Source organism: Girardinichthys multiradiatus, chromosome 19 (genome assembly GCF_021462225.1).
Source record: "Girardinichthys multiradiatus isolate DD_20200921_A chromosome 19, DD_fGirMul_XY1, whole genome shotgun sequence".
Taxonomy (NCBI): domain Eukaryota; kingdom Metazoa; phylum Chordata; class Actinopteri; order Cyprinodontiformes; family Goodeidae; genus Girardinichthys; species Girardinichthys multiradiatus.
In genome coordinates this window covers 26,947,233-26,973,233 of record NC_061811.1, presented here as the reverse complement: position 1 = coordinate 26,973,233, position 26,001 = coordinate 26,947,233, and the positions used below count along the sequence as shown (strand labels likewise).

Sequence of the window (26,001 nt, the reverse complement as noted above, 5' to 3'; positions counted from 1 at the left end):
TGTCTATGTTTTTGTATACCAGCCATACCGTATTACACTCGAACGTATTTAACAGTATTAGAAAAAGAAAACTGAAATTCTACCACTGAGTGATCATTTATAAAATAAAACCTCAATTTGCCTATTTCAGTTATAAAACACCTGAGATATAGAAACTATGTCATGGATGTATTTTCATACATTTATGAACAAAAAATGAAAACAGATGCAGCTCTGACAATGATAAATGATCCAATGGATTTTACACTTTGCATTTCACATTTTCTCATAGGCATGGCCCACTCACTCTGATCTATCACATTCAGACCAAACAGCATTAAATCTCACAAGCCTGCTCATCCTTTTCTCCACTCGTTCATTGACTGTGTTGCTTCTCTGACCTAGATCAGCAGTTTCTCCCTCTCTCTCTCTGGCTCACTCTTCTTCCCTCTCTGGTCCCTCTGATTTGCACTGTCATTATCTAAACCCTCTTAGCTTCTTGCAATCTCCTTTTCATGCCATTTCATTAGATTTCACAACGTCTCGCCTGTTTTTTCCTCTCCGTGCTCCTCGTATTTTCCATCTTTCGGAACTTTAATGGCTCTCGGCATGGCCTAGTGGCCTGTGAAAGGCAGGTCCTACAAGAGCATGATTGAGCTGAATGTTAATACCAGAGAAACAGAATTCTGCCTCGAGCTTGACAAGCGAATATGACACGGACTGAAGCCTCATTGCATCCCTTTCACTTTGCATCCTCTAATGCATCGAGCACTCTGTAAACCACAATGCACTCGTGTGGACCTTTGCATGTAGAAAGAAGAACAACCAGAAAGCCCAGTGTATCCTTTGGCACACACATGCTGCTATCTACTACACTGTAAAGGTCATGATGCTCAAAATAATGTTTCAAATTAGATACACAATTCATTAAACATTCAATAATAGATTTTTTGAATTGCTGTTAATATTTGACCAAATATGCCAGCAAAGGTCAAAGACACATCAACAAGGAACTCTGATCCTGATTTAAAACAGACTGCAGACTACCTTTTGATGGAGGAGTTATTGCAACATATCGTTTGAGAACAATTTGACTAAAAATAAAGCTAAGCCTAAAAAATGGAATAAACGTCTCTTTTGATGGAAGCTTAAACTAAACTGTTGGCTTGTAAACCAGCATGCTTTACTAGAGGCAAGCTCCGTCATAGGGATGTGTAATTATCCTATCGTTATCAACAAAAAAGATGATCACGATAGACAACTAGATTTTCATGATAACTATAAACTGTAATTGATGATGGCTAAACCTCAAAATTGGACAGTAGGGTTGGATTTGTTACTTTTGCAGTTTGAACAAAATATTTGTTTGAAAATATGATTCAATGCAATTATTGCATGCTAATTAACAGTGGCATATATGATAATGCGTACTATTTTTGTCACGGTTTTCTGCTTTGAGGCTCTGACTGTATGCAGTTATAGATTTCTTATCAAATACATTTAAAAAAATATTTAAAATTGTTTGAAAGCCGTTTTATGATTTTTACAATAAACCGCACAATATTTTGTGCCACAATTTTAAGCCCATTTCACCTATCCTTTGCCCCTTGCAAACATTTTGTGTAAATGTTTTTATTTGGAGTATTTTTGTATAAACTCTTTTTTTAATTTTTATGATTCCTTTGCCTCTATCTTTATATGTAATTCATAAATGTGACTTTCAAAGCCAATTGGATTTCAGAAGAAATAAATGAAATAATGCTTTGTTTTACACTCAAAATGTTATAAATACTCAATTAGACAGAATTTGAAAAGTCTAAACAATCTGATTTCACATTTTAACATGTGGACATGTTAGCCTCTGGGCAAACTTTGAATTTTCTAAATATAGGCTCCAAAATATGCACAGTTATAGACAATGATATCTTTCCACATGACTGACACAAGTCTTACTACAAAAATCCATGTAAATATGTAGGTGATAAGCTTGGGTTCAGTTTGCAAACTCCAAACTAAGTCCCTGACATGGCCAACATGTTCACAGTCGTTCACATTTCACTTTAGACGTTATGCTGTAGATACTACAAAGTAGAAGAGGAAATATTTACGTTTTGATGTTACTAGTGCTATCTAGAAATTTCCAAGTTGAATTGGGATGCTAAAATTAAAAACAGGTGGATTAATGTAGAAATGACTGGCCCTGATCAGTGACTGGCTAGTCAGAAATGAAATTTTTTAATTTTTCCTGATCAGTGAATGCAGCAATCTGAGAAGTGCTTCTGACCGCACACTTTTTGGTGTGGCAGTGGTTACTGAGTCAGTAAGATGGAAATATAGGGGATGCAGAAAAGCTTTAAGAAGTTATTTAAAAGGAAACAGGATTTTTAAAGGGCAGGTTAGTTGTTAATTCAGGGTGCCACAACACTGAGCTAAACTTCGGAAGGTGCCTTTTTTAATATGTTCAAATCACCCTATTCAGTCACATATTTCATATAATCCGAGTATGACATTATTAATAGCTGTACAGTATTTCCTTTTATGTTTTAAATTCTTTTTTCCCCATTACTGTACTGTCTACTCTTACTTCTTGATTTGTATAGTTTTTTTACATTTGTGATGGTATTTTTCCATTTGCCTGCTGACACACCTGAATTTCCCCACGGTGGGTCAATAAAGGGATCTTTCTATTATATTTTAAAACGGTGTTGAACTAGAAATAACCTTTGGCAAATAACCTTTTTGGTTTGTTTTGTCTGCTTATAGTCCTACATTTTGCCATTGTTAAGTAAAGCATCCTCCACTTGAAAGATGCACATCCACAACTATATACTACATTAGAAAAACCCAGACTGAAAACCAATTTCAGTTTGGAAATCATTGCTGTGGATAATATATCCATCTCTTTTACTGACAGAGGAGCTAGAATATCACAAGAATATATATTCTTACAGTAATTACCATCTGCATAAAACTTTCATTCTGTGCTTTACTTGCACAATGATCACCTGCACTGTTGTATTGCTCTTGCATCTTATACTGCTCTATATTTACTCTCACTCACTTAAAACTGTGCACTTATATTTATATTATATTGTAGATATGTTTGTACTGTTTAATTTGTACTGTATTGCACCGACTACGCCAAAACAAATTCCTTGTATGTCCAAAAACGTACTTGGCAATAAAGCTTTTCTGATTCTGATTCTGATTCTGATTCAACGTATTTGCAAAGCAGAACTAAAAGCCACTGTATTAGCTCTACCTGTTCAAAGAGCTGTGCTGTAAGAGCATCTAGCCTGTATGTTTCAGGTTGAAGACATAGTGGTTGGATGTGATGATTCTTTTTGGAGTTTCTGCTCTGGCTGGTTTGCTGAATGTTGACAGATAAAAGGAAAACATCTAATCACGGTCAACCTCAATCCAAAGAGACAAGCCTGGTGAACACTTCTGTAATGTAATGTAATCTGGAGGTCTATATCATGATCCTGAAAGGCATCATTGAGTCAGTGACAGTGAGATTAAAAGGCATCTAAAGAATGCTTAGATTTAGTTTATTTGTGTTCATATCACTGCCCTTGCCAAGTCAGTTAGATCCACACACCCCTAAACACACTGACTATGCAGGACACTTCCTCTTGTAACCTAGCAACAGCCTCTGCTACCCAGATTACAATGGGCAGGATACTTAAATATAAGTGCATGCACTCGCTTATATGCACATTTAAACACAGATAGACAAAATAAAACGGACAGGGGAGTAACTATGGTCTTGATTTGGGAGAGACTATTTTTGGACGAAGATGCTGGGTGAACAGTGGAGTAACCAAACAAAGTTGAGACTTTGGCTGGGCCATTACAAAATATTATTACTTCCATTCAGAATAAACATGTTGGAACAATTAAAAAATAATCTGCCAGGTGTATGTTGCTGTTTACATGTTGAACACTGTTACATCCAGCATTTGACAGCTGGCTGCAAAATTGGAAATTTTTCCTGCTAGCAACAGATACATTGCAAAAAGTGTTTCCACAGTTCCGATCAGATAAGTATTGTTTTCCACTTCGCTCTTTGCATACATTGCTTTGTAATTTAATATGGCAAAGAGAGGCAGTTTTGATTATTACTTGTCTTGGAAAGTCTAGTAAACTTTACATGCTTTATCATTATGTGCTATTTTCCAAGAACATATAGTATCAGATGAAACACATCTCTGTCAGTTTTGTTTTTAAGATTTGTAAATGCTCAGCTTGCATTTGGTGTCACTCTCTTTTTTTTTTTTACCGTGTCCTGTCTGGCAGAGTAGCGCTCAGAATTGTTGTCTGAGTGCAAAGAAATTGCCCAACAGATTTACTTTCACAGGCGGAGCATCACAGCTAATGCTTTAAAGCTCTGCTTGATATTTATAAAATAAACTTTATTATAAACTTCTTTGGGATTATTTCAATTGTTACGGACACGGAGACTGAAATGAAAAGGAAAACAGAAGCTTGAAAAAGAGAGAGATGGGGCAAAATGGAAAAAGGGGAGAAAAGAAGGAAAGAGTGGAGGAGAGAAAGAAGGATGAAGAGAATAAAAGATTACACCCTGCTTGCTTATACACCTGCAGCTGTTTTTTTTGTTTTTTTTATAACAAAATAGCACACAGTATTTATGAATGTAAAATGTACTTAGTGAGAGGTGCAGCCCAATATAAAACATCTGTGTATCTGTCAACACCTGAAGCCTAACACCTGTGAGTATGAGAGTGGACGCGCTTTTGTACACAAGGTTTCTCCACAAAAATATGCAATAGGGAGTTTGAGGACCCACCGACCTGGTCCCTGGGCGGACACTGAGGAGATCCGAGCCACAGACATCTAAAGGCCCCCCAAAGCACAGGAACCCCAGGAGAACCACTGCCGGGACTAACGCAACCCCCCCAGAGAAGAGCAGTGGAGAGTCCCAGGGGAACCACCCAGCAGCGACAGTGCAGAAGCCCCAGGGAGCCGCAGCGACGAGCCCACAGGCCCCGCCGGCAGCCGTCCACGCCCGAGCAGATCCAGCCATGGACCCAGAGGCCCAAGACCTCGGGACACACCACCCCCCAAGCAGAGGCCCGACAGAACCCAGGGGGCCAGGCCCCGGCAAGCAGCCACCGGGAGTGAGCCAGCACACACCAAAGCACCCGGCTCCGGACACCGAGAACCCCAAGTACACCAGCGGGCAGAGACTCCAACCACCGGCAGGTAGTGTGGCGGGGAGGAAATAGGCCCCCCATAAGATGGGGGGGCCTAAGCTGATCCAGGAGAGGGAGCAGTCAAAGACCCAACCTGTCACAAAAAAAAAGGGTGTCACTCCCTTTTCAAACAATGTGGAGAGCTGATTCCAGGGGTCAGTACGGGTCTCAAGTTTGGGGTCTTAAATTGATCTCCGGAAATCAAACCAGATATAAAAAAAAAATTGTAAATAAGATGTACTATTTGTAAAAAGACAACAAAAGAGAAAATTTATATAAAATACAGTATAACAGTCACAGATTGGCTAATATAGTGGTTGGCTGTTACATTAGGACAGTATTTGCCATTATTCTGGTATTATTTCATGCCCCAAAGAATAGTCAGCAGATACCAGTTGACGTGTAAAGATGACCCGAGGCAATTTTGGGCTTGATCGGCCCTGACAGGTGAATGGCCAGTTCAAAATGCAAATAACCAATGTTATTGTTAATGCACCAAACCAACGGCTACGAGGTTCTGTTGTCAACAACACCATTCAGCATAGACACTTTTACTGATTTCTGGTATCAGCAAGGTATTTAAAATATTGCAAAGTCAGACAATGAACAGAGATGTTAGAAGCCATTTAAAAAGGAAACTCATGAGGCCTTTCAAGACATGTCTGTAGTTCATTCTGACAATGAGACCGCAAGACTTTTAGCAGATAACCGAAGGCTGAGCAGACTAGAGCAAAGGTCTCTCCTATTTTTCTTAGCTTTCAACCTCTGCTGGATTTGGAAACGTCGGCAGCCTTTTGGGAATCTGAGAGCTAAGGTAAAGGGCAACATGACTTTGGAGTATGCACACAGAAACTACCGATTTGGCCATGCTAACCACACCAATTGCTAATATGATGCTAAAGCTAATTTGAAAATCTCAACACTACAATAATTTTGTCTTCAATTATCAGTAAAATCCTGTTTTACGGTAACCACTCTTTCACAGCATGATGTCATCTTTGCTCCTAAAAGCAGAGATTGAAAATTGGCCATAAAACTGTGATCAGTGCACTGCTATCTAAGTGTACTGATGAAATAATAGTTCTGAGTACCAACCTGTAAAAGGCCTCAGACTACCTACTTATATGAGTTTGTTCATTTCAGAAGGAGAAATTATGTGCTACATTAACTTGTAATATTTTGCAATATTTGTAAATTTCAACCAATGACAGTCAATGTCTCTGTTATTTTGTGGACCAAGAGCTGAAACATCTGTGAACCATTAATGTGCACAACAAAAGAACATGTGAATGCAAGCCCTCTACAAATGTAGCAGACTGCCTGACTGTGTTGTTTTGTTTTGTGAAAAAGGAAATGGGTCACCCAGTAATCCCAATCTGTGCTCTTCTGGTAATAAACACTGCCATTCACAAACAGCAGGAATTGGCTGAATGTCTGAGGATTGTAACCCTGACATAGGACTTGTTACCATGCATTATAGAGGAGAAATGGGTTAAAGGAACTGCCCCTGACTTTCAATTTTCATCTCTCTCTGACATGTAGATCCTGGAGACAGACTGCTGTAGACCAGATTTACTCTCAAATAAACCAGACAGCGTCGCTGAAGGTGCTGGAGCATGTGATGCTCAACAAAAGTCATTTTTATGGCTAACAAACAATGAAGAACTCTGAAGAAACAACGGGGCACTACTCCAAGGCACACCTCATCGGAGTTCAAACACTTGCAGTGATTCAGCATCTGCGTGTGCTAACACCGATGCAACAAGAAAATCTGAACATGCACAAAACCGCATGCATGTTGTTATGGAATTAGCAAGGCAGTAAATACAGGTCCTTCTCAAAATATTAGCATATTGTGATAAAGTTCATTATTTTCCATAATATAATGATGAAAATTTAACATTCATATATTTTAGATTCATTGGACACTAACTGAAATATTTCAGGTCTTTTATTGTCTTAATACGGATGATTTTGGCATACAGCTCATGAAAACCCAAAATTCCTATCTCACAAAATTAGCATATTTCATCCGACCAATAAAAGAAAAGTGTTTTTAATACAAAAAACGTCAACCTTCAAATAATCATGTACAGTTATGCACTCAATACTTGGTCAGGAATCCTTTTGCAGAAATGACTGCTTCAATGCGGCGTGGCATGGAGGCAATCAGCCTGTGGCACTGCTGAGGTCTTATGGAGGCCCAGGATGCTTCGATAGCGGCCTTTAGCTCATCCAGAGTGTTGGGTCTTGAGTCTCTCAACGTTCTCTTCACAATATCCCACAGATTCTCTATGGGGTTCAGGTCAGGAGAGTTGGCAGGCCAATTGAGCACAGTGATACCATGGTCAGTAAACCACTTACCAGTGGTTTTGGCACTGTGAGCAGGTGCCAGGTCGTGCTGAAAAATGAAATCTTCATCTCCATAAAGCTTTTCAGCAGATGGAAGCATGAAGTGCTCCAAAATCTCCTGATAGCTAGCTGCATTGACCCTGCCCTTGATAAAACACAGTGGACCAACACCAGCAGCTGACACGGCACCCCAGACCATCACTGACTGTGGGTACTTGACACTGGACTTCTGGCATTTTGGCATTTCCTTCTCCCCAGTCTTCCTCCAGACTCTGGCACCTTGATTTCCGAATGACATGCAGAATTTGCTTTCATCCGAAAAAAGTACTTTGGACCACTGAGCAACAGTCCAGTGCTGCTTCTCTGTAGCCCAGGTCAGGCGCTTCTGCCGCTGTTTCTGGTTCAAAAGTGGCTTGACCTGGGGAATGCAGCACCTGTAGCCCATTTCCTGCACACGCCTGTGCACGGTGGCTCTGGATGTTTCTACTCCAGACTCAGTCCACTGCTTCCGCAGGTCCCCCAAGGTCTGGAATCGGCCCTTCTCCACAATCTTCCTCAGGGTCCGGTCACCTCTTCTCGTTGTGCAGCGTTTTCTGCCACGCTTTTTCCTTCACACAGACTTCCCACTGAGGTGCCTTGATACAGCACTCTGGGAACAGCCTATTCGTTCAGAAATTTCTTTCTGTGTCTTACCCTCTTGCTTGAGGGTGTCAATAGTGGTCTTCTGGACAGCAGTCAGGTCGGCAGTCTTACCCATGATTGGGGTTTTGAGTGATGAACCAGGCTGGGAGTTTTAAAGGCCTCAGGAATCTTTTGCAGGTGTTTAGAGTTAACTCATTGATTCAGATGATTAGGTTCATAGCTCGTTTAGAGACCCTTTTAATGATATGCTAATTTTGTGAGATAGGAATTTTGGGTTTTCATGAGCTGTATGCCACAATCATCCGTATTAAGACAATAAAAGACCTGAAATATTTCAGTTAGTGTGCAATGAATCTAAAATATATGAATGTTAAATTTTCATCTTGACATTATGGAAAATAATTAACTTTATCACAATATGCTAATATTTTGAGAAGGACCTGTAAAAGTGGCAAAGGCCTCGATTCCAATCTACTTCAGCATTACCTGGGAAATATAAAAGCACCCCGGGGCTGCTCTCACACTCAAAGGTCAGAAGGGAGGAAAGGAGGGACATAGACTGAGACAAAATAAGATGTAGGAGAATGGATTTAACAAGTGGGGTAATATGAAGGCAAAGGTGATTAAAGATAAGAAAAAAATATTTAGAATATTTAGAATCGAAATAAGGATGCTCCACTGGGAGAAACAAAACTAATCTGGCTTCAGGCAGAAAATTTTGAGTGCTAAATTATCAGAAATACACACCAAGTAGCTTAATCTGAGATAAAGCAGTAAACATCACTAATGCACCAAACTGTGATCATCCCTGTAAACATCTAGGGAACTGACTTTGAGGTGTGAACTCTTAAGTACCTGGGTATTCACCTGAACAATAAACTGGACTGGAGTCACACCACTGATGCTTATTACAGGAAACGGGAGAGCAGACTCTACCTGCTGAGGTGATTTAGGTGTTCTAGAGTGCAGGGGGTGTTCCTGGAGACCTTTTTTGACTCTGTGGTGGCATCAGCTATCTTCTATGGTGTTGTCTGTTGGAGCAGCAGTTTATCTACAGCTGAGAGGAAGCGGTTAAATAAGCTCATCAGGAAGGCCAGCTCTGTTCTAGGACGCACCCTTGACCCAGTGCAGGTGGTGGGAGACGGAAGAGCTCTACTAAAAATAACATCACTGTTGGACAATGTCTCTCATCACATGAAGCTATTGCAGAACTAGAGAACTCCTCCAGTGACAGACTGCGGCATACTAGGAGCACCGAGGAGCAATATAGCAGGTCCTTCCACCCAGCAGCTGTTAGGCCTTATAACCATCACTGTTCCCAACAAACTCAAACTCAGTAAGTTGTTTACATCCCTGGTGGCATTTGCACAGTTTTTTTACAATTTTTGTAGATAGTCTGTTGTTTTTTTTTCCATACACAGATATTAATGCACACTGTAGATTTTTTAAATTATCCTTTCAGTTCCACATTTCTTTGAAGCAGAGTATGCTATTTTTAATAACTACAGTATTTTTTAATTATGCTGTAAATTTGCCCTTACTGTACAGACTCATTCTTTTTTCCTGTTCTTGTATTTTTTCTTTTGCATGAATCTGCGTGCTTCCATGTTCTTGTCACTTTGCTGCTGGTATGCGTTAATTTCCCCAATGAGAGACAATAAAGGATATTTCTATTATATATTATTCTGATCATAAGCAGAGATATCTGGCACTGAAAAAAAATTGGATAAGGAGATAAGATCCCTAAGTGCCAACTGTGTATACCCATACTTTGAGTGTAAGATCCGAAAATAGCAAATATATCCCCGACATGACGGGACCAAACTGGCACTAACAGGATGCCCTCTTGCTGGAGTGTGTGCAAAGCTGATTTGTGATGGGTATTTGAGTGTCATCCAGATTAAGGGAATCACACATGCATAAGCAGATCCACTATGAACTGCTTTTTAGTTCAATGTTGTTAAATCCACTAAAAGAGCTGCTAAAGCTTCTATCTAAATCGGAACTTTGTTTGTTAAAGACAGTTTTCTAAAAAGAATTGACCAATTTTCACATTAACACACATAAAAAGTATTAATTGTTGTTGCTTCTGAACACACAGTTCTGTTCATAACGCTGGCAGTTTTACATTAAAAGTTATTTTCGTTCAGCCAAGAGGTTTGCTTAAAATTAGAAATTATGGCAATTACAGAAATGACATCAAATGAAAAGTGTTCAACAGGTATTTCTGTTTTAATTTACATTTGAACAAAAAATAGAATTTTATAAATTATTTAGATCCTTAATGTCAATGAAAAACCCTTTATTGTCATTACAGCAATCAAACCCTTTTGTTTTGTTTTTTTGACAATTCACATTTTGCTAAGATTTCCAGGCCTTTGAGGCTGGAAGGACTCCTTACCATCACCCTAATCTTTAGCTCTTCTAAAAGAACCTCCATCATATTCAAGCCAGGATGTCGACTGGGCCTTTCCAAAATGTTAATATTACTTTCAGTCAAGAAACATTATTACTTTAAATTTAAATCTGCCATTTATTTTACATAATAATTGCTAAAATTACAGCTATCAGAATGGATTATAGCTTGTAAGCAATTAATTTATTTGCTGCCTATAGTCCTTTAAAAGGGGACACCACTAAGAACTTACTCTTAATGGGCAAATCCTCTATAAAAATGTTACTCATTTTGCTTTCTGATGGTAAAAGGCATTTTTTTTAGAGACAATAAACGATGAGCATAAATGATTTGAGTTTTATCCAGTATGAGCTGAAGTTAGAACACGCTCTTGTTGGTGGAGAAGTTGCACAACCACTAACTGCTATTTACTTCCCCTGTCTCAGTGTTGCTACATTTCATTTCATGCAAGGTGGCATATCCTTGTGCTGATCAGCTGAGTTGTTAGATCATTTGGCACGGAGCTTTCCCAACCTTTAAACAAATATATGTGCTTACAGTTTCCTAGACTGGCTTTGTTTCTTGCTCATTTGCAATGTATTATAACCAAACTAGCCAATACACCCGTAATGATGCTTACACCTCTACTTTTTTCTTTAGAATATACATTTTTGGAGAGCAAAAAAGCTATGTTGCTGGCTGAGGGGACTATGATTAATGCATGTTTAGAAAACAGATAAATTGCAAACTCAGACACTATAAACAGATGATCACTCATTCTTACGCCAGATTACTGACTCAGTATACCAGCAGTGCATCTGCCTGCTCATCTGTTTGTCTCTTATATTAAATGAAACTGCCTGCAAGATCTCAAAGGGGAACAAATTTCCCCTTGAATGTGGCATTCAGACATACAGGAGGACTTGACTAAGACAGAGTAAGAGAGTCAGGGTTTTCACACATGAGTGAGTGCTACATGAGGAGGAGGAGAAGCTGGAGTATTGCAGCAAAGAGGTAGGTTCAGCACAATTGTATCACGCTCCAGCACCTCCGGAGGTCAAATGAACAGCCAAGCTGATTTACTGTGAATGCTGAAGGTAAGGAAGTGATAGGAGGAAGAACATGAACAAGGTTGTAGAGAAGGATGGAAATCACCAGCGGAAGAAGCATTTAGATAATGCAGAGGGCAGATAAAAAGCAAAAACAAGAGATATAAAAGAGGCTAAAAATTGAGATAACATAGGATATAAGGAATAAAAGAGAGACTTAGCACTGGTGTATGTTACTGAATAAATTATGAAATGGCAATAATCTTTTCAGTCAAAGAAAAAATAATGATGGGGCCCAACGGTATAAGGGAAATATGTAATTGCGATACCATTGCTGAATATTGTAATGACCATATTGATTGTGGTTAACATACATTTTCTTGCATGCCTTTCTTTTTTTCTTCATCATAATGTTCCAAGCAATCTTCTTGAACTTTAGCAAATTAGCAACTAAAATATGCATTAACTGTGGGCTTTAAGGCTACTATAAGTCCAGTCACCAGGCCAAATACAGTTTATTATTGGCATGCAGAATTTGCATGCATGCCACTTGAAAAAAAATATTCTACCAAATATTGCTTCCAAGCAGTTCTTTGTGATTATGATATTGCAACCATTGATATTGTGATGATGACTGCAATTCAATATATTGTGCAGCTCTAGAAAAGAAGAAGAAAGAAAAACAAGTAAAAAAAGAGATTGTTACTGGTTCAAGGCATGGTTAATTGACTCTGGTCTGGGTGGGAGGGATATGGGTAAGTGGGGCACGTGGCCTTGGGGAACACGCAGCATGAATGTGGGTTAATGAACGCATAGCCAGGTGTGAGCGTGTGTGTATATCTATGAATGTGGGCAGAAAAAGACCATCTGCTATTTCACTGTACTGAGCAAAACCCACCTCAGTCAGGGTTCACATTTCATTCATAAGGACTCCAGAGATTAAACTGTGCATGTTTGAAGGCAAGCAATGAAAACGAAGCAATGGCAGTGTCATGTCGCAAACAGCTGCAATACAACTGCATTGTAAAAGGTAACATACAGAATTACTGTACATTTAAATGAGCACAAATCATAAACTTGTTGCCTGCAGGCTTCACAGCTGAGACACTCTGAGAGCATTTTTATTAACATTATGACAGTGCACCCTTCATTGACTTGCATGTTGGTTTGTTATTACACCACCTCAGGTTTTTTATTTTAGAATATTAGCAGCCTCTAATTTCAAGTAGAGTACCACTTAAGTGTAAAAGTGATTTTAGGAGCTGTGTCGTTACCATAAGTTACTCCCATTCATGAATTAATCTTCATTTATACGTTAAAACATTCTATTCAAAATGTCAGTATTACAGTTTCCGTGAAATTGTTGTATTGTATACATTAATACAAATTACTAACAAACAATAAAATATGTGACTCATTAGTTTATTGCCTTCTGGGGCGTATTGCTTCGCCTATTATGCATGTTTTCGTGTTTCAACACATCTGACTTTAACGGAGATAAGAAACGGGAACATTAAGTTCTGTCACACCTTTGAAGTATGTGTGTCGTTTTCTACTCATAGAGGCCACTCAAAGTGTTTACACAGGAGTCACATTCACCTAGCCACACACACAACTAGCACCCAGTTACACAACGATACACAGATTGGTGTGCAACTAGGAGTTAGGAGTTTGTCATATTAACATGTGGAAAGAGAGAAGGTTGGAACTGAATTATCAACCCTCTTATTGTAAGACGAGCAAGGGCACTCGTTCTGAATCCGAATAATACATGTGCATTGGGGTCAAGAGTGTGAAATTTAGGGTTCTGCTATGTCAGGATTACTTTTGCCATAGTTTCACAATCAGCTTTATTTTTTTCATTTTTTCATTTTTGCGGATATACTGATCACCTGGAGATAAAATTCCTATAATCCAATGATCAAATACTTATTAGTTGAATTAATAAAAAGTACAAGGCTTCAATTTTAATTACACGCATCCAGCATGCCAGGTGAGTGATTATTAATCAGCATTAGACAGCATTAGGTCATCTTGTTACTGGGTAATATCTGCAATATTTCTGTAGCACTGGTTCACATGTGCAGTCTGCATGGCATGTTTGCAGCATGTCCAAAACAATACATGAAAAAAAAAAAATCTGTGACAGCCTTGCATATCCGGTGATCAAATTGTTTATTCTACAGTGTCAAATGAGTAGTAAAGTGATGCCTGGAGCATTTTTTCCCCAATGTTTTCTTTTTCCATGCCATGGCAACAAAAGGCAGCTAATAATAACGTGACAGGGATATTCCGGCTATTGTGGCACAAAATTAATCATACATTAATGTTTTATTTTAAAAGTGAGACTATATTTTTTGCTTCAGTTTATGACAGTATTTAGTATTCATTTATTTTATTTATTAAAGTATGACATCTAAAACAACATATGATACAGAAACAATGAGAATTTGTGCTCTGTGTTATAATTATAAAATGCATATGCTTGACGCTTGGACTCAAGGTCTGCACGGTGGCGCAGTTGGTAGCACTGTTGCCTTGCAGCAAGAAGGTCCTGGGTTCGATTCCCGGCCAGGGGTCTTTCTGCATGGAGTTTGCATGTTCTCCCCGTGCATGCGTGGGTTCTCACCGGGTACTCAGGCTTCCTCCCACAGTCCAAAGACATGCCTGTTAGGTTAATTGGTCTCTCTAAATTGCCCTTAGGTGTATGAATGAGTGTTTGTGTGTTGCCCTGCGATGGACTGGCGACCTGTCCAGGGTGTACCCTGCCTCTTGCCCATAGACTGCTGGAGATAGGCACCAGTTCCCCCGCGACCCACTATGGAATAAGCAGTAGAAAATGACTGACTGACTATATTTTTTGCTTCAGTTTATGACAGTATTTAGTATTTATTTATTTTATTTATTAAAGTATGACATCTAAAAGAACATATGATACAGAAACAATGAGAATTTGTGCTCTGTGTTATAATTATAAAATGCATATGCTTGACGCTTGGACTCAAGGTCTGCAAATTCTTATGAGCCACTAATGGTAATAACTAATAATTTCATTACATTTTATCATTCTAAATTCATTGATCACTCAAATAAATTTAAACACTCAAAGCAAAAAAGAATTTGCTTATCTATTAAAACAAATCAATTGTTATGTTTCACAGAAGTACAGCGCCTTTTAATAGTGTTCATATCCATAAAGTTTTTCACATATTGTCATTTTACAACACAAACAATGTATTTTAAAGGAGAATTCAAGTGACAGACTAACAAACAAGTTCATAAATGTGAAGTTGAAGGAAAAGTATTTTTACAAAATTTTCTTTAACAGGGATAGGGAAGCTGGCCAGAGCTTTTGGGAACATGGATGGAGCTAAATACAAGACGATCCTGGAGGAAAACCTGTTAGAGGCCGGAAAGGTCTTGAGAGTGGGGACAGGGATTTTTTTCAGCAGTGGTACAACCCAAACCTACAGCTAGCTTCTACTGAATGGTGTAGATTAATGCATATATTTATATTTTAGAAAAGACAAGTAAAATGTAGGAACTAAATTGAATAGAAAATTTTGTAGCAACCAGAAAGTTAATGTTCACAAACGCACCAACATTCAATCTGCTTGAGCTTAACCTATTTTGCTAAGATAAATGGGCAACATGATCAGACTGCAGATGTGCAAAACTCTCAAAGACATACCCCAAAAGACTTGCAGTTGTGATTGCAGTCAAATATGGTTTGACACAGTCTTTACTTTGCAAAGGAATTGTAGCTAAATGAAAATAAAAGAATGAAATGAGACAAACCAAGCTGACTCGTTATATTCTGTATTTTAAGGCCACCCATTCTCTCTCAGGATAGTACTTTATGATGTGCATGGAAACTGTGTGTATTTGTGTGTTACTCTATGTGTGTAAAGTAGATAGCTATGGCAGGCACATAAAGAGAAAAACAGCCCGTGGTACTTTGAAGCGTGATTTCCAGCAGATAAAGAAGATTAAACCAACAAAGTTTTTTTTAGAGCACAAAACAGCAACTAGGCAGTATATAGGAGAAAGAAGAACACAGAGGAACCAGGCCATTCCTTCCATAAAAAAGTCAAAAAGGACATTGGGAAAAATATTTTTTATTTCTAGGAAACAAAAGAGTTGATAAAGATACGCCTCCCTTTTCCCCTTGGCTTTTTTTTGTCTGCTCACTTAGTTTGACCATTTTAATGTTTTTTATGTCGCTCCATCTATTTTCAATCTCTGTAAAGCAGTTAGTGTACATCAGCGATTCTGTCTGCCTCTCTGGGTTTTCCCTTTAAGGGTTCACGCTTTACAAACACATCCACAGTGAGAGAAAAACCGCAATGGCTGCTGCAGCTTCTTGTCTGGCTTTGTCATGTGACCTGCCCTGTGAGCTTAGCTTTTCAGAGAGCTATTTGTAAAAGAGAAAGCTGCACCAGATGGTAGGTAACACAGTCACTAAAAATAATGTAGAAAATAAACAACTTCTCCTGCAACTATTATTTACACACAATTACATAAAGCTGCACTAAAGTATGTTATGAGACAAAATATAACTAGAAAAATTTGCATTTCCTGTGAAAATGCAGTGTGAATTCTGAAAGCTGGCAGAAACAAGCTGTAATTGACTGCAGAAAATCAGCTTAAATCTGATAAATTAGTAGAAATAGCTGAAAAAGCAAAGAAAAACTGTCATCTGATCTGTTTGAGCAGGAAGACTATTAGCTATAAAACAGCTTAATGTAAAGTTACCTCAAAACTACTTGTTGAAAGAGTTGTTGAAATGCAAGAACTGACAAAAACTTTAAAAAAGCAGGAAAGAGCTGCCATAGATGAGCTGAAAAAGCATAGATTGAAGCAAAAATATAGCCTAAGAAGTTGAAGTCAGTGCTAAAATACACAAAAAATAGCATAAATTTCAGAAAAATTGATCTAACAAATGCGCTGAAGAAACACAAAAACAAACAAGAAATTGCCTAAAAAACGCAAAAGTGTTCTTAAGCTAAGAGAGAGGAGAAAGAGAAGCTAAAATGCTAACATTAGCATATTGGTTATCACTAGCATGAAGGCTGATATTAATTAAACCCATCTACCATGCAAAAAGCAATATATAAGATAAATTTAGCTAAAATTCCGATGCTTACTACAGCGTATATTCAAATGTCTATGAAATTGCCATTTAAAATTATTCACTCTTCAGCATTCACACAATAATAATAATAATAAACTAGAACATTTTTGAAGAAATTTAGACGGGGCCTGCCTCTTGGTCCGTGCTTCTCGGACCAGAGCCAATGGTTGGGGGCTGAGGTACAAAACCAAAGCAACAGAACGGTGTGCATCATGATTGAGGGTAGAAGGTTAAGATGTCTAACTAGACCTGTTCTTGTTTCACCAGTAATCATGCGTCCTTGCATTGCTTTGGCAGTCGCAAATAAATAAAAAGTCCAGTTTAGAGATGTGTAGTAATAGGTGTCACCAGGCAATGACATGGGAGTCAGGCCACTCACTGTTCTCCCTTCATTGCTATGGCAGACCCCAACTAAGGAATGTTGAAACTTTTATTTTGTAAATATCTGTGAGTTTATTTTGAAAGGATAAAGTAGATCTCTCTCCATCACAGAGTCCCAGCAATAGTGTTAAGACCAATGATGCAATTATCGCTGTGTGAAATATGAAGACCGATTATTTTGTAGGGTATGTCTAGGTGTTGTTTTGAAAGTCCAGTATAGTTGTCCTTTTAGGTCTGGCGTACTTCCACTAGATATAAAGAACCTGCTTGCTATTCTACAATCATTGTGTATGTTATCAGCTTAAAAAATCAATACAAACTATGGATCGCTGAGACTTTTATTTTGAAAGTTTCAATAAGCCTTATTTCAAAGGACCAGCATAGTCGCATTTCCAACACTGGGTGAGCTCCAACAGTAGTGTGAGGCCCAGTCCTGCAATTATTTATAATTTAAAATGTTAAGGCTTTTATTTTGTAGAGCATGTTTTGTCTTGTTTTGAAAATCCAGCATGGTTGTCCTTTCAGGTCTGGGTTATTTCCATTGGTCATATAGAACCTGCTTGCTCGGCTGAAATCATTGTTTATGCTATTATCAGCTTTAAAAAAATCATTTGTACATATGGAAGGTTGATGTTCAGTGTAAAAAGAGGCTTTTATTTTGTAGCATATGTGTAGGTCTTATTTTGAAAGTCTAGTTTGGTTGTCAGCTATGACTGACTTATTGAGAACACTCATGGAAGCTTCTGGCCTGAGCTCAGCCTCAGAGCCAGTCTCTGTCAGAGGTTACTTAAGTTCACTGGCAGCTGTGTTCTGTTGCTATGGTAACTAATGAGCACCCAACAGCTGCTGTTTCTCACTCATGCAGCACCACACTGTGTCTCATCATGGCCTGGCTTTATAACATGGTGGCACATGCTCCCGAACTACTGCCCATAACTCAGAAACCGTAAGGGCTATCGACGTTATTCTTGGACCGTTTTTCTCAGAACGGACAGGGGAACGAGAATATTAACACTTATTCTTGAAAATATAATATTAATGGCACAACAGTGGATAATTTTGAAATTTGTTAATTTCAAGCAATTTTGGGAAGGACAGATTTGGTACTCCTAAACAAACGTTTTTTATGACAAAACGATAAAAGGTATCAAATAAATTCCTTCACTGTGAGCGACAGCAAGGTGTGAAGAATAATTGGTGCAAAGCTCAAGTCTCTAACTTGAACGGTTTATGAGAGACGGCGATTCGAAAACGTGTGAGTTTAAGGATTTTTTGCTCTGATTTTTTTCTGAAATTCCTATAGGTTTTCCATTCAGGGTGTGTTGACTTTGCTTTGCTCCTGGGTGTGTTGCATGAAATCTGTTAGTCCCACATCAATGAGGGTGACATTTTCTGAATCGCGATAGAGCATACTACGTTTTGATACATAATTCGTGCCAGTAGAGTGAAAATTGAGCAAGAGAGGAGAGTTTGTTCGTTCTTTCTCAGGTTATTCAAAAACCTAGAGCGTACACTCTACCAACTGACGAATTCCGCCATAGGATTACATTATAAAATCAAAAATGTCAAAAATCTTGCCTAAAAGTTGAATCGCAATTGTAGAGGAACTGTAAAAGATATCAAAACGCTGAATCATTTGAAGATAACCTAATGTCTTGTGAACATTTTAAAAGTTGAATGGTGTTTCTAGCTGAAAGTATGCAGAAGTAGTAAGCTGTTAAAGAGCACAAAGTTTTAGCTGAATTTTGCAGAATTTTTAGGATTTTCCATTCATTTCAATGGGCCAAAAATCGGCACAAAAAGCTGAATATTTTAAAAAGTATTAATACCAAAAGTCATAGCCGTAATGTCCTAAATGAGCTGAACATTTTAAAAGTTGAATGGCTGAAATAGCACAAAGTATGAAGGAGGAGATAGGTGCCAAAAAAAGTGTTAGATATACATAATAGTAAAGAGAAACAGGATCTCTATTGTGTGAATGCCTTCAGCATTCACACAATGAACATAAAGTAGCGTTAGTTAGTGGTTAGCTTCGCACTTTAGCAGCTCTGTGTAAAATAAAAGAATTGTCAGCGGAAGCATGATGTGAGTTTATTGAGGACTGGAGCTGCATTTGTTGAGTCAGGTAACTTTTGCAAATATAAGGCTGTCCTGCAGAAAATCCAGTCAGGATAAAATGTCTGCGCCTGTCAAAACAAACTGATACTGCAGCCTCCAGAACACTATTGTTGAGTGAGATAAATGGGACACAATTCCAGTATGCCCTTAGACCACACAAAGTTTGTAATTTTACTGTGCTTGAGGCATATATATTTCATTGATTTAGACAAAGTGTGGAACTGGGACTTGACTCTTGAATCCCTATTCTTAACTGACTTGGATCAGTGTTGGCGACAAAATAATCTTGATGTGGACATTCCTAACATGGTCCTCTGAAATGGTCCTGGAATCATTAAATAAAATAAAATCTTCTAAAATGATAAAAAGGAATATTGCACTAATCAAGTCTATCTTTCAATATTCATCCTGTCGGTGTGTACTCATAATTCCAGGACAGGAATAATGCATCTTCACTTATTCACAGTAAAGTCATCTGGACTAAGGAAAGGTTTCTCACTTTATGCTCATGGTCCAAAAAATATTTAGACATCAAAAAGAAAAACAGTACATAATCAGAAGCATGTAAATTATACAGTAAGAGAGTCCAGGAAAAGGATCAATGGTTCAAAATGAAGAGAGGAAATACTGACAGAAGAGCAATGGAGAGGCAAGTAACGAGAGTGACAACAGAGGAAAAAGCTAAAGGAAGGAACTGAGAGAGTTGGAGATGAGGAAGAAACCAAGTGGAGAGATAAAGGGTTTAATTATTCAGCAATACCCATGTTCTCTATTTATGGTCCTTTTAAGGCAGCCAGGAGAAGCTATATACAAATATACATACATAGGCTCAGGCTGCTCCGCTTAAGTCCAGATTGCGAGGGAAGCGAGGGAAGGAAACGAGACAAAAAAAACATATCTACACAATGATAAGGTAAAACAACAAAGACAAAAGATGAAAACTGATCTGGATGAGCAAACAGAGGAAATAGAGTAAGAAAACATGACTCTCATGGATATAAAATGACCTTTTCACTCCAGATACTCATCTATCACTGATCCTGTTACAACTACTTTTACTGACAGGGAATATATAACAAAAACAACTTTCCAAGACATTTTTTAATTGAGACAAAATTCTACTTGCAAACATATTACGGCAAAAAAAATCTCCGAGGAGCAGATGTGTATCATCTAACTATACAGGGTAATGGAAAGGTTGATACAACTATTATCTCTTGCTTCCAGGCACACAGAGGTGCAGCGAGACTGCACATTATAGACTAAATATCAGCAGCAAGATTAAACGCATTGCCGACCATCATATATAAGGACAAATCATGTTTGGATGACCCTGCATATCTGACCCAAACCTTTTTTTTCTGCAAAGGGAACAGCATTGGAATCACTCTCAAAAGAAATTGCATAAGTAAGTTTAAATTAAATGTCAAAAATGCCAATCTCTCAGGGGTCGTTTCTTACTTTTAAATCAGTTTCTGCAATCTAATTTAAATGTCAGTAAGGTAAAAGGTAACTAAAAATCCTCTGATTATATCAGCATACTTAAATTAATACAAATACATTTCGGTGTCAAAAGGTAGGAAAGAAATGGTGCATATAGTTTTATCGTTTTCATTGGTGGAAAATGTTAAAATGCGTTTATGCTTGGTTGGTGGCTCAAGCAGAGGTAGACTGTTCGTTTTTCACAACACATGGAGTATACATTAAAAAGCTCAGTTTTTGTCTAATCTGACCAGAGCACTTCCACCACATGTTAACTTTATTCCTTGCATGACTTCTAACTAACCTTCAGTGAGACGACGTCTTTCAACAATAGCTTTCTTCTTACTACACTTCTATAAAAGGCCAAAATCAGGGGAGTGAACCACTAATAGTTTTTATGTCAACAGATTTTTAGCTCCTGCGTTGTGTGTCTCTGCACCTTTACATAGTTACCATGGGCATAAACCTTGTATCAATTTTCTTCCTGTTCACAATTTTCCACTACTTTGTGTTGTGTTCATCACATAAAACTCTAATAAAATACATGTTTGTATGGTTGTAATGTAACCAATCAAATGTGGAACCAATCAAGGATTATGAATACCATTGCAAGGCACTGTACATATAAGACCACACTGCTTAATATCTCTATGGTCTACAATACCTTTCAGTCTACCTCTATTTAATCTGCAGCACACTGACAGGAGCACAAGAAAGCTCCTGGGCTTTCCAATGCAACATTACATTTCCTTCCTTCTGATATAAGAGCTCAGAGATTGATTCTGAGAGAGCCAAAACAAATATAGTATAATCCACCACTCTGAGGGTCAATTTATCATTTCAGTTGGCCAGAGATTTGCCTGCTCAAAAAACAGCAATCCTTCTCAGGCGGTTCAGCTAAACAAGGGACCTGAACCTCAACGAAAATATTGAATAATTGTTCAAGTGACTGAGTCCACTCTGTTCGGGTTCAAATATGTTTGCTCAAAAAGCTTTGCTCAAAAATTAGTTTCGCAACAAACCAACAACCGCATTCTGGGTACACAGGCTGAAGACACCACAGGGGGTTTAACTTTAAAGAAGTACGGCTGTTGTTATACACATTTGTTATTCACTGGTGTTTACATGTATTAAAAATTTCCTGAGCCATATGGGGGAACACTGGAGAGAATTCCAGATAATCTGGCAACTAAACTTCATTAAAGAGGACCAGATGTGGCTGGGATGGCCTTATTTGATGGCAAGTACCAACCATTTATCCTGCCAGGGCCTTCCAATACAGCCACATCATCCTCCACAACTACCAAGAACAATCACCAGTCAAACCGGTTAGTCGCACCGTGCCTCCACCTGCAGTACAACCTATAACACCACAATCATTTCAAGCAACACTAAACAGAAGAAGTCTTTTTTTTTAAGTCTATGCAGTAAACAGGATCCACTGAAAGTTATTAACTACAACATACACAGTGAGGCGCGTCGTCACAGCAGCACCTGCCTCAGTTATGCACAAGTAGTTTATGCATATTCTGTTGGATTTGTTTGTCACCTGTATCATTACTATGCTGCAATTAAATTATCTTGAAACCGGCTTCGTTATGTCAATCCTAGTTGTTTATTAAGGTTTTCAGGGTCTAGTCAAATCATTACAACCCTCTGTTACATTACTATGCAAAAATAACAGCTGTGTTTTTTGCACGCTTTTAAACAATGTTGTGTTTTTGATATTTTGAGATTCTGAATTTTTTTTACCCTCCCATGTTTTTATTTTAACATTTTTCAAAAAAGCAAATGTACGTTGCTTTGAACTTAAAAATAATATCTAAATATTGACAAAGAATTTAAATATTATTCGTGAACATTACTGAACAAATTTTCTTGGATTTTGTTTGAGTAATTTAATTGACAGAGATAAAAATCCCATTGCTTATTAAGCTGTGCAAGAATATTAACTATTTTTATAACACCAAGTAATAATGAAAAAGTAATCAAATTTTTTTTCAGCAGCCCTAAGAGGACAACTTTCTACAATGGGCCGTCCACTAAGCCTTAAACATTGAGTAGCATTCACTCACCTACTGATGTGGACCAGACTATGGACCTGAAACCCAACAGGTGACTAGATTAGCTAAAGGCAATCTGCGGCTCTCTGATGTAGGGGACTGACTTAACATCAGCTGATAAATAAGCTTTCACCCAGAAGGCTTAGCAGCCACAAATGGTAACACATGGCTGTCTCGTTCTCTCTGTGTTTTGCTCTACTTCCTGTCGATTGCAAACAGGCACATGTAAGGGTGTCGTATTATTTCTTGAAGCATGAAGACGAATGTCTGACCCCTGTCTGACCTTACATTTGGTCCAGTCAGCTGTAAGAACAGCTCCTCTCCATCACCACCTGACCATGGCACTCTGGTCTATTAACCACAGCCTCATACAAATGCACACTTCATATACTCATGGGGCCTTCTATTTAAAAGAACACGCTCATTACAGCAAGGGGGCATGAAGTGAACTGGTGCCACCTCCCACAGCAAAAGGGAGTAAAATTGACAGGCTGAAACTTAACACAGTAAAATAGACTTCAACAACTGCAAAAAACAGCTGAGTCCATCTGACAGCAACCACATTAATGTCACAACTGTAGAGCAATATATGCATGAACTGTTGCCTTATTTCCTTTTTAAGTCTCACTTAGAAGTGTGAATGGTAGAAAGGTACTGCCAAGATATAGAAAGACACAGGTGTAAAAAATGAACAAAAGCAGAGGAAGGAAAGTCTCTAAAAATCTGCCCCGTATTTACGTATGCTCCATTTCTCTCAAGCTTGCTTTTATGTCTAGTGTTCTTTCCGGTACTCGGTTTCCTCCAGTCACATTTCTGCTTGTTATTCCTTCAGAATGCATAAAAGGTAAAATGGAAGAGCCTGGTAGAAAAAAGGACTCGACTTCTGGTTTTAAGAGCATCCTACCTTGTACACCTGCCCGTAGGTGCCATTTCCCACCAGCTCGACAAGGTCAAAAATGCCAGAAGGATCCTGCAAATGCAAAGGAAACACAGCAGAATGGTTAGAATTTTGAAGATTCAGTACGACAAATGTTAAAGGTTTGAGAAAGTTTTCTTTTGTTTTTTTTTACATTCATATCTGGAAAAGGATCTGGCTGTACTTTTCACCCCAAAATCTTTAGCCCATATGCCCAGTCCAAATTTAGCTAAACCAAAAACCTTAAAAGTCACGCTTGGTTTACCCATTTGATCATCTCAAGTAACTTTTGAAACACATTTAGACATCAATAGGTAATATAAAACTTACAAGGTTTTGCACTATAATTCTGAATAAATCTCTAATCTTTTAATTTTGCCAACAGGTTTCTTCTCAATGGAAGTAATATTAACCTGTTGGAGTGGCCCAACTAGAATCCCGACTCGAATCTAATAGAGAACCTGTGAAGGGAGCTGAAAATTAGCGTGATGGCAAGTAGGCCAACCCCAAAGACTTGGTGCCAATTGCCAAAGATAAATGTCAATATTATACTGAAAAAGGCCGGAAATTATAAGAATGGTTTAATTGCTATGATGTCAGTAAAGATTTGTCCACTGATCATTGAGAAGGGTGTTAACAATTACTGTTAATTGTTGTTTTTTAACTTGATATTTGTTTTGCATTATTTTATCTTTTGAAAGATGCCTTTCTCATTTTCTTACCAGAAACAAACTTCTTAAAATCTAGATCTTCCCGGAGTATAAATAATTTTGGGCTTAGCTGTAAATAGAAGCATTCTTGTGATTTCTTCATTTCTGTCAGGTCTGTCAAAGAACCCGCTGCAAATTTTTTCAGTTGCAGTCCTTAAAAAACATCGGAATAGGTCAAAATCTAAATCTACAGGTCAGACATCCAAGATAATCAGAAATCAGGGGTGCTAGGGAAAGCCTGATGGGTGCATCTCCATAGATGCTTTTGTTTTGTTTAAGGCGAAAGGTGCCTTTTTTTGTCTTTTTAACCAAATTTTCCTCTGGGGGTAATGGAGTCATATCAGTGCTGGGACAAAGCTGACATATAACATTAGGAAAGATTATAATTTGAGGAATACCATTGCAAAGAGGGCCTTTTATTAGCCTTTTACTATATCCTTGTTAAAACATGTCAACATCAAACATCAAATTTTAAGAAAACAATGCATTCATTCTAATCCTTTATTATTAACAGTTAGACATTGTTAGCATGCTATCAAACACAATGACCATAGGGAACAGGATGTCAGTTTAAATGCCAGTTTGAGGTTATCAAAAAATGTTTGTTAACATGAAAAATCTAAGTTCAGACTAGGGCTGCACAATAGAACGCAATTATACCTTCACTGCAATATAAGGACTGTTTGGAGTGCAGTAAGTGTTGGCTAATATATTTAAAGTGTTATGAACTTGCATTTTACATGCTGGTGTGATATTTACTCTGTTGAACAGAGTCACAGGGCACCAGATGTTCACACTGGACACAAATGTTAAAGGTCACAGAGTGATGGAAGCACAGATGAGAAAGAGATGAAAGAAGAAAATAGGCATATATCGTAACTGATGTTGTCATTGCAATATTTACCAACATTTTCGCCATCGCAAGATTATCTAATATCTAGCAGCCCTAGTTCAGACTCCTAGTTGTTACATTAGAGGCTTTACTACACTCAATAGTACAGAAACAAAGTAACAGAGAAGCATCATCCGGAATCCCAAATAGACTAAAAATCAATGGAAAATGACCATTGTGTCAAATGTGGCCTTTCCATGACAGAATTCCACCTCTTCTGTCAACAGTTAAATTATTTTCTTTTCATCAGCTTACCTTAGCTGGTTTTATCACTGCTTTGCATTTGTTCAGTTTTTGTTTAAGGGAGAACTAAAATTACAGGTATAGCTTTTCATACTAACCTGTAAACAACTGCCTGGGCCTTACTGCGAAGGCAATGGAGGCTCGACTTTAAAGGTTTTACTCATCAGCAAGTCATGCTCTATCCACTCTCCAAGTGTCCGCTGCTTTGAAATGCATTGCTGGGTTGTTTTAGGCTAGCATCCAGACTAGCTAATAATTCAAGCTGTAGATGCTAGGTTGCCAAGATTGAATTGGATGAACCTCGGACATAGCATAAAACCCATTGACCCCTGCAAATTCCCACAAACCTCCCCCCTCCTTCTCCACATGTTGCTACGGCATTCCAACAATAGCCGGCATTTACCATCTCCTTCTCTGCTTACGTTCCAC

General features: G+C 38.2%; 1 protein-coding gene and 1 long non-coding RNA gene across 17 annotated transcripts in view; one reads left to right on the top strand and one right to left on the bottom strand.

Annotated features, from left to right (window-relative positions):
* tnika (TRAF2 and NCK interacting kinase a) overlaps positions 1 to 26,001 on the bottom strand; it is a 96,198-nt gene that overhangs the window by 53,947 nt on the left and 16,250 nt on the right. For all 16 annotated transcript variants that reach the window (XM_047345005.1, XM_047345008.1, XM_047345007.1 and 13 more), the window contains exon 2: positions 23,716 to 23,781. In XM_047345005.1, coding sequence (XP_047200961.1) covers positions 23,716 to 23,781 — 66 coding nt within the window. The remainder of the gene's footprint in view (positions 1 to 23,715; positions 23,782 to 26,001) is intronic.
* Positions 20,559 to 24,283, top strand: LOC124855283. Its single transcript, XR_007035047.1, has 4 exons — positions 20,559 to 20,674; positions 22,753 to 22,863; positions 23,644 to 23,811; positions 24,113 to 24,283. It is a non-coding gene; the product is annotated as an uncharacterized LOC124855283 (long non-coding RNA).